Source organism: Aulonocara sp. 'chitande type north' Nkhata Bay, linkage group LG4 (genome assembly GCF_057382095.1).
Source record: "Aulonocara sp. 'chitande type north' Nkhata Bay isolate Kocher_YH1m ecotype deep benthic linkage group LG4, A_spYH_male_GT1.1, whole genome shotgun sequence".
Lineage (NCBI taxonomy): Eukaryota > Metazoa > Chordata > Actinopteri > Cichliformes > Cichlidae > Aulonocara > Aulonocara sp. 'chitande type north' Nkhata Bay.
Window position 1 is genome coordinate 37,732,001 of NC_141347.1, and position 9,834 is coordinate 37,741,834.

Below are 9,834 nucleotides of genomic sequence, written 5' to 3' on the forward strand. Positions count from 1 at the left end.
TGTCGGCCTCTGACAGCAAAGCCTCATCTCTGCTGTTCACACTGAACACACTGAATTTTAAGCTTATCTGCTATAAAAAGCCTTCATGTGTTTCTGTTTTAGCCTCAGTGACTTTGACACAAAGGCCTCTGCTGTGATGCTCACACCTCTGATCAAGTCTCACAGTGTCAGCTTGGTTTTATACACAGACACAAAATATGGAGATGAACTGATAACTGATCAGAATATTTCTGACTGACTGAGTGAAAACTGAATCTATTATAGACACCAGTGACGATACCCAGGCCTACCACACACACACACGCACACACACACACACACACACACACACACACACACACACACACACACACACACACACACACACACACACTGGTTTTAGTTCAGTGTTAGTTCACACACATTGGTTAGATTTGGTGACCTGTAATAACCGTGGACAAGAAGTCAACAGCTCGGTGAGGGGAGGAGTCAAAAACACACGTGGACCCTCAGTACCTAAAACCTTTTTGAAACATGAGTGAGTGACAGGTGGGAGCGGACGACAGGAAACACCCACGCGATGATTCAGGTAAACATCGTCACGTGGGCAGAAGGTGGGTTCAGGAAGTGTTACCTGTGAATAATCCTGAAACTCATCCCGGATTAGCGGGAACTTCTGTGCTCACATCCAAACTTCCCGCATTGACTCACGCTCTGTGAGGTCAGAGCGCGAGCCCCGCTGTGTCTGTGACGCAGCAGCACCGAATAAGTTCCGTCAGATGTGACGGAATGACCGGAAAACCCCGCGCGGAAGCATAAAACCGAGAAAGCGGCTGGAATGAAAGTTCAGAGAGAGTCCGAGGAGCTGCACGGCAGACACGCACCGAAACAGGGACACCCACGGACCCGCAGACATGAACGCGTTCACAGGTAAGAGCATGCGCCGTGACGCAGGAGGGGCCGCTAAACTCTGCAGAAATACGCACGGAGCTTGGTAGAAGAGTCGGGTCACTTTAAAAAAGTGAGCTCCAGAGCCTCACTTGAGCCTCACCTGAGCCCCAGTCCGGCTCAGGTGAGGCTCAGGTGACGGGGGCGGACGGGGGTCTGTATGGAGGGTCATTAGTGCCAAACAAGTTAGAAGGAGCTGGAGGAAGTGCAGTCCTGAGAATCACACCTGCAGACACTGTATGTGTGTGCGCACAGGTGTGATCTTGGTGTGACGGTGGATCACAGGACCGCTTTAAATATTCGGATAGCTCGCAAAGTTTTCACGTGTCATGCAGCTGAGACACGGAACCAGCAGAGGGCGTGAAGGCCCTGCGCCTGTTTATGTGAGTGACAGTATAAGTAGGCCTACCTGCATCAGTACCTTCAGCCGCTCCGCTGACTCTGTCCTCCTCCGGGTTGTTCTGGTCCAGCTCAGAGGTCCGGGCTGCTGAAGGTTCAGGAATAGTTGAAGCAGAACCACCGTCAGGCTTGCAGATTAAATAAAACATAAAGTGTGTTCAGAGTCCCTGAAGCTGTTTTCATACGAATCCAGGAAACTGTGAAAAAGTTTGTTTATAAGCTTTAATCAATAACTCCCCAAAAGTTCATTGATGATTGATCATCAGAGTGTGAGGGTGCAGAGGCAGAAACAAATGAGTAAACATCATAGTTCTGACTGTCAGCCGCTTTTTAAGATTTTAATGATTAATTAGCTCTTAATGAATAATTAATGATTAATTAATGCTTTATTAACATCGTCACATCTGATTGGACCACAGTTTTTTCTTTCTGTGCTTGGTATCAGAGATTATCTTGTGGTGCTGTTGGCTCTTCTCAGGGGTCACTCTCTTTGTTTTTCCAGTTGTTGCCCTGCTGCACTGCTGCCTGTTAGCAGCGCTGGTTCAATCGGCTCCCGTCAGCTCGCCGTCCAACCCGTCGCAGACGTTCAAAGAGGCGGTCGAGCGAGTGATGAGGCTGGTGGAGAAAATCCGGAAAGACGTCCGCTCCGTGCACGGCAGCATCATCAACATTGACGTACGCACATGCCCATCTATATCACGGCGCAGCCGGACCACCGTGTGCTGTCACGCTTTGCAAAAGCTGCAGTAAACTGCAGTGCCAGCAGGGGGCGATATGTTATTACTAGCCAACATTGTTAACACATTTACTTGGAAGGCGTGTTAGCCATCAATCCTGGAATAGAAGAAATCTGGAACATACGTCATAGCTTCCTTGGTCACTAGCGGCTCCCCCACCCCCTGGTGGAACTGCAGCTTACTGCAGCTTCTCCATGCTTGTCCACTTCAGGTTTGTGAAGCATGACCGCACACAATGGGCAGGTGTGTCTTTTAAACGGTTTGCCGTGGTACTGGGTTCAACTTGCTGCTCCTTCTTCTTCTTCTTGAGCTAATAGATGTTTACTGTCCTCCTCAGGGTTTTACCCTCGACCCCTCCAGTCAGACCGGAGAGCTGGAGATGAAGAGGATAAACCTGGGAATCCCTGACCCCCCCGTCCTCAAAGAGCTGTCCGAACAGTTCACAGCGGTCAGTCTCCAGCTCGGGTGGTGCCGTGGGTGGTATTGGGGAGTTCTTTGGTTCCTTTGGGCTCATTAATGGTTTCAGTTGGTCCTTGAATGCAATTGGGAGGGTTTAGTGATGTCATAGAGGGCTCTGGGAGTGCATGTGCTTTGGTCATGGGGGAGGTTCGGGAGGCTATTGACAGTTTTTTGGTTCCTTTACTGCCCATTAAAGAATTACTGAATCGCTCCAGGTGTTTGTGTAGTGGTCGAGTCTGTTCTGGTGATGTAATGTGATGGGTTTGTGTTTCCCTGCAGGACATGTGTGTGAGCCGTATGCTGGCGGGCGGGCGGCTGTACCAGGGGCTGCTGGTAGATTTGTCTCGCAGACTGGGGGGACTGGAGGCCCTGAGTGCTGAACTGAGAGACCTGGTGACCCACATCAACCAGGTAACACACACACCGGCTGAGAGCGTGCACTTCCTGTTGTCTGCAGTTGAAACCCTTCACAGTGGAACGTGTCCACTTTCTTGCCACCCTATGACATCACTTCCTCAGAACTTGTGCTTGTTTTGAAACAGGAAGTTCTCTGCTTTATTCAAGTTGTTGGGTCTTTGCTGTGTGTTTCAGATGAAGGACGCGGCTCAGCTGAGCAGTGACTCTTTGGATCAGAGCAGCCTGGACTTGACTTTGAATCTCCATGGCAACTACGATGTCCAGGTGGCAGCCCACCTGACGCTGTGCCAGCTGCTCGAGTTCTGTCACGACCTGATCCGCAGCCTCAGAAACATGGCCGAAACACAGATGGCTCGTGGGACGCGCTAAGCCCCGCCCACTGCAGGATCAGAGCTGCTAGCACGATTCAGGGGAGAAACTTTATCGATCGTGGAGTTGTTGACACTGTTTGTCTCATCATCATCACCTCCTGACGAGCGCCCGCCTCCGTGATGCAGCGGGACTAAAGACTGATAGATGACACACAGGAAGTTTATCCCTCGTCTTCAGCAGCTTCAGGATCAGCCAACACGTTTTATTGTGAAGGCGGCCTGTTGGAGCTCCGTTTCCTGCTTTGTGTGTTGCAGCACGTCGAAGCGCTCTATCGTCCCGGGATCAGCTGGGAACACACAGCAGGAATGTGATGAATGTGTGCCCGATCATACTGGTGCAGAAGAAGAAGAAGGAGCTGGCTGCAGGTCCAGACCTGCTTCACGCCCGAGGTTATTCTCACCTGCAGACGCTGGAGAAGGAAAAAACAGCGTCATCATCTGAACCCGAACTCCACAGCCGATCGACTTCTGTCCCGTTTCAGTTCTAATCAGCTTCAGTGAAACATCTGGAGCGTTCACCACAAACTCTCAGGGCCATTTTTTACTGTTCACTGTACAGAAAACAATCAAATCAAGTTTGAAACGTGTCTTAATGAGGTCACTTCCTGCTGTTATTACTTTAGAGTAAAAGCTCCTTCAGTTGAACCTGATGGTACAGCTTTTATTTTGAAGCCGCAGCAGGAAATGACCTGGCAAGAGAAAGTCATAATGTTGTCACGTTTTTATTCATAAATATTTATTATTTTTTATTTAATTGTTTTTAAAAAGCAATATCTTGTTCTTTGTGTTTATTTATAATATTTTTATTTATTGATTATATTTATTGACTATTTATTGCTTTTTTTTAACTTCCTGTTTGTGTTGTCAGTGTTAAATCTGCAAAATGTTTTCAAGGACATTTTTTATCCTGCTGATTTTTGTGATTCGCTTCATTTCTTGACGCTTTCGTTTTTACTCATTGACGTTTGTTTGTTTTTATTGTTTATGTTTGAGAACTAAAAATAATATTCCTACCTGCTGATCTCTGTCGCCACGTTAGAGATCAGCAGGTATGATGTCAGTTCTGCAGAAAATAGCATCAACATTCCTCAGAGCTCCGTGGGGAGAGGAGGAGGGTCTGAAGTCCCGGATGAGCATCAATAATAAATAATAAATATTGTTACACAAAACTTTATTCTTTAGTTTTCTTTTGAATGTTGAATTCAGTTTTTTATATTAATAAGTGATTGTTTTGATCTTTGGTCTTTGACCCTGCAGCGAGTCTGCAGCTGAGAGAATAAAGACTCCGAGTTTCCTCTCATTCGTTCATGTGCAGCTTGTTCCTGAAAGCAGGAAATGAAGCTCCAGCTGCTCAGACTGAACATCCATGTGATCATGTGATCATGCATGCACGCTTTCAGTTCAATGCAATTTTATTCATACAGCATCAAATCACAACAACAGTTGCCCCAAGGTGCTTTATATTGTAAGGCAGATCCTACAATAACGCATACAAAGAAAACACAACAAAACAAATGAGCAAGAACTTTGGTGACAGTGGGAAGGAAAAACTCCCTTTGAACAGTAAAAACCTCCACAATCAGAGATTAATTATAACTAATGATTCAGTGCAGAGAGGTCAATTAACACTCATTGCATCATGGGAATCCTCAAGCAGCCTACGTCTATTGCAGCATAACTAAGGGAGGATTCAGGGTCACCTGGTCCAGCCCTAACTATATGCTTTAGCAAAAAGGAAAGTTTGAAGCCTAATCTTGAAAGTAGAGATAGTGTCTGTCTCCTGAATCCAAACTGGAAGCTGGTTCCACAGAAGAGGGGCCTGAAAACTGAAGGCTCTTTATGTGCATTCACTCTTATCTGACTTCCAGGGATAGGAAGCCTTTATGTTTCCGTTTAAAGTGTCACAGCTCTGACATGTTTAGCCGCATGTTCTCCTTAAATTGCTGGCTGTCTGAGTGGTGTCCCAGGAACAATGTGGGCTTCATAGATAATTGGCAAACCTTCTGGAGGAAACCTGGTCTTGTTAGGAGAGACGGCATCCATCCCACTTTGGATGGAGCAGCTCTCATTTCTAGAAATATGGACAAATTTATTTAACCCCCCAAAATATGACTATCCAGAGTTGGGACCAGGAAGCAGAGTTGCAGTCTTACACGCCTCTCTGCAGCTTCTCTCCATAGAGACTGTGTCAGCTCCCAAACAGACAAAAAACAAACTAAAAACCAGCAACAAACAACTTAAACATAAACCATCACAAAGAAAGAACAATACAGTATCCACATCTGAACCAAAGAGTAAAACAGTGAAATGTGGATTATTAAATATTAGGTCTCTCTCCTCCAAGTCTCTGTTAGTACATGACTTAATAATTGATCAACAAATCGATTTACTCTGCCTTACAGAAACCTGGTTGCAGCAGGATGATTATGTTAGTTTAAATGAATCAACACCCCCGAGTCATTCTAACTACCAGAAACCTCGAAGCACAGGCCGAGGGGGGGGGGTGTGGCAGCAATTTCTCACACCAGCCTATTAATTAATGAAAGACCCAGACAGACTTTTAATTCATTTGAAAGCCTGATGCTTAGCCTCGTCCACCCCAGCTGTAAACTCAGAAACCAGTCTTACTTGTTATCATCTATCGTCCACCTGGGCCTTACACAGAGTTTCTGTCTGATTTCTCAGACTTTATATCTGATTTAGTGCTCAGCTCAGATAAAATAATTATTGTGGGTGATTTTAACATCCATGTAGATGCTAAAAATGACAGCCTCAACATGGCATTTAATCTGTTATTAGACTCAATTGGCTTCTCTCAAAATGTAAAAGAACCCACCCACCACTTTAATCACACTCTAGATCTTGTTTTAACATATGGCATAGAAACTGAACATTTAACAGTGTTTCCTAAAAACCCTCTGCTGTCTGATCATTTCCTGATAACATTTACATTTACAATAATTGATTACACAGCGGTGGAGAGTAGACTTTATCACAGTAGATGTCTTTCTGAAAGCGCTGTAACTAAGTTTAAGAATATAATCCACCCACTGTTATCATCTTCAATGCCCTGTACCAACATAGAGCAGAGCAGCTATCTGAACGCTACCCCAACAGAGGTCGATTATCTTGTTAATAATAATTTTACCTCCTCACTACGTACGACTCTGGATACTGTAGCTCCAGTGAAAACTAAGGTCTCTAATCAGAAGTACCTGACTCCGTGGTATAATTCTCAAACACGTAGCCTAAATCAGATGACTCGTAATCTGGAGAGGAAATGGCGTGTCACAAATTTAGAGGATCATCATTTAGCCTGGAGAAATAGTTTGCTGCTTTATAAGAAAGCCCTCCGCAAAGCCAGAACATCTTACTATTCATCACTGATTGAAGAAAATAAGAACAACCCCAGGTTTCTCTTCAGCTCTGTAGCCAGGCTGACAAACAGTCAGAGCTCTGTTGAGCCAACCATCCCTTTAACGTTAACTAGTAATGACTTCATGAACTTCTTCACGAATAAAATTTTAATCATTAGAGAAAAAATGACCAATAATCATCCCACAGATGTAATATTATCTACAGCTACTCTTAGTACCATTGATGTTAAGTTAGACTCTTTTTCTCCAATTGATCTTTCAAATTCAAATTCAAATTCAAATTTTATTTGTCACGTACACAGTCATACACAGTACGATATGTAGTGAAATGCTTGGACAACTGCTCGTGACCTAAAGAAAACAAAAAGGAAAAGGCTATGAATAAGATAGGAAATAAATATGAAAAATTAAAAAGGGTAAATTTAACTAGGAAGGAATAAAATATAAATTAAGGTTAAAAATGAAATAACTGTACAACACAAATTAGAATGAAGGGTAAATTTAACTGGGAAGGAATAAGATAAAATATATAAATTAAAGTTGAAAATAAAATAACTGTACAACAAAATACACAATATAGAACTATATAAGAATGTATGAAGAAATATAAATAAATATATACACAATAACAGCAGCTGTACAAGTATTAACCGGAAATGAAGAATATAGTGACCAGTGTTGTGCAAAAACAAAGTCCAGAAAGTCCAGTGTGTGTGTAAGAACCATATGTGTGGGTCAGTACTGTGTGGTGGTGTGATTGAGAGACCGTATCGCCTGCGGGAAGAAGCTCCTCCTCAGTCTCTCTGTGTTGGTCTTCAGGGAGCGGAATCGCTTTCCTGACCTCAACAGAGAGAACAGTCTGTTGTTGGGATGGCTGAGGTCCTTCACCATCTTCCTGGCCTTGGTCCAGCACCGCCTGCTGTAGACTGAGTGCAGGTCAGGGAGCTCGGAGCGGATGGTGCGCTCAGCTGACCGCACAACCCTCTGTAGAGCTCGTCTGTCCTGCATGGTGCTGTTCCCGAACCAGGTTGAGATGTTTCCCGCCAGGATGCTCTCTATGGTGCACGAGTAAAAGTTCCTGAGCACCTTGGAGGGCAGTTGGAAGTCTCTCAAGCGTCTGAGGTGGTAGAGACGCTGACGGGCCTTTTTCACCACGGTGTTGATGTGACAGGACCATGACAGGTCCTGCGTGATGTGAACTTCGAGGTATTTGAAGCTGTCCACTCTCTCCACTGGGCACTCGTTGATGACGGGGGTCTGGTAGTTCCTCTCCTGCTTAGTGCTGAAGTCCACTATCAGCTCCTTTGTCTTACTGACGTTTAGAAGGAGGTTGTTCCTCTGGCACCAGTTCTCCAGATTCCTAATCTCCTTCAGGTAGGCCGTCTCGTTGTTATCAGAGATCAGGCCCACCACGACGGTGTCGTCAGCAAACTTGATGATGGTGGTGGAGCTGGTAGTGGCCACACAGTCATATGTGTACAAAGAGTACAGCAGGGGGCTCAGAACACACCCCTGGGGGGCTCCAGTGCTGAGAGTGGTGGAGGCTGAGACATGTCCGCCCATCCTTACTGCCTGTGGTCTGCCAGTTAGGAAGTTGGAGATCCACTGACACATAGATGAGCTGAGTCCCAGATGCTCCAGCTTGGTGGTGAGTGTGGAGGGAATTATGGTGTTAAATGCAGAGCTGTAGTCTATGAAGAGCATTTTAACATAATTCCCCCTTCTAGTGTCCAAGTGAGTGAGTGATGTGTGGAGGAGATGAGAGATGGCATCGTCTGTGGAACGATTTGGACGGTAAGCGAACTGTAGTGGGTCCAGTGTGTCTGGTAGTGAAGAAATGATGAAGTCTCTGACCAGGCGTTCAAAGCACTTCATCACTACTGAGGTGAGGGCTACAGGGCGATAGTCATTGAGAGAAGCAGGGTGGGGTTTCTTCGGGACAGGAACAATGATGGACTCTTTGAAGCATGTGGGGATCACCGACTGAGATAAAGAGATGTTGAATATCTCAGTGAACACAGGAGCTAGCTGGTATGCGCAGTCTCTTAGGATACGACCTGGGATGCCGTCTGGTCCTGCTGCTTTCCTGGTGTTCACTCTCTTGAAGGCTCTCCTTACTTCATGCTCGGAGATGACGAGCACGTTTCCGGTGCTGGCAGTATCTTCCTGTCTGCAGCCGTTAGCGCCGCCAACACTAGCATTGTTGGAGACCTTAGCTGCAGCCTCGAAGCGAGCATAGAAAGTGTTCAGCTCGTCTGCCAGAGTCACGGCCGCGTTCGTCATACCGGTTGTTGGTGCTTTATAGTCCGTTATTGTCCTTAGTCCCCGCCACAGGCTCCTAGAGTCACTCTGTTGGAGTTGTGACTCTAGTTTCCTCCCGTAGCGCTGCTTCGCCTCTTTCACCGCCCTCCGCACGTTATATGACGCGGCTTTGTACGGGTCCATGTCCCCCGTCGTGAGTCCCGTGTTGTAGGCAGCGGTGCGAGTTAACTTTCTGAGTTAACTTCAATAATTACTTCCTCCAAACCATCAACGTGTCTTTTAGACCCCATTCCAAAACTGCTCAAAGAAGTCCTGCCATTAATTAATTCTTCGATCTTAAATATGATCAACCTATCTCTAATGATCGGCTATGTACCACAGGCCTTCAAGCTGGCTGTAGTTAAACCTTTACTCAAAAAGCATCTCTAGACCCAGCAGTCTTAGCTAATTATAGGCCAATCTCCAACCTTCCTTTATATCAAACATCCTTGAAAGAGTAGTTGTCAAACAGCTAACAGATCATCTGCAGAGGTTTATTTGAAGAGTTTCAGTCAGGTTTCAGAGCTCATCACAGCACAGAAACAGCTTTAGTGAAGGTTACAAATGATCTTCTTATGGCCTCTGACAGTGGACTCATCTCTGTGCTTGTCCTGCTAGACCTCAGTGCAGCGTTCGATACTGTCGACCATAATATCCTATTAGAGCAATTAGAACATGCTGTAGGTATTACAGGTACTGCACTGCAGTGGTTTGTATCATATCTATCTAATAGACTCCAGTTTGTGCATGTAAATGGAGAGTCCTCTTCACACACTGAGGTTAATTATGGAATTCCACAGGGTTCAGTGCTAGGACCAATTCTGTTTACATTATACATGCTTCCCT

At 45.5% G+C, this 9,834-nt stretch overlaps 1 protein-coding gene across 1 annotated transcript; it reads left to right on the top strand.

Annotated features, from left to right (window-relative positions):
* The first annotated feature begins 781 nt into the window (after positions 1-781).
* On the top strand, positions 782-4,439 carry LOC147333303 (uncharacterized). The gene is made up of 5 exons (XM_086290771.1): positions 782-909; positions 1,829-2,001; positions 2,401-2,511; positions 2,802-2,933; positions 3,114-4,439. The coding sequence occupies exons 1-5, from the start codon at positions 894-896 to the stop codon at positions 3,306-3,308; spliced, it is 627 nt and encodes a 208-aa protein (XP_086146897.1). The 5' UTR covers positions 782-893; the 3' UTR covers positions 3,309-4,439.
* The last annotated feature ends 5,395 nt before the right edge of the window (positions 4,440-9,834 follow it).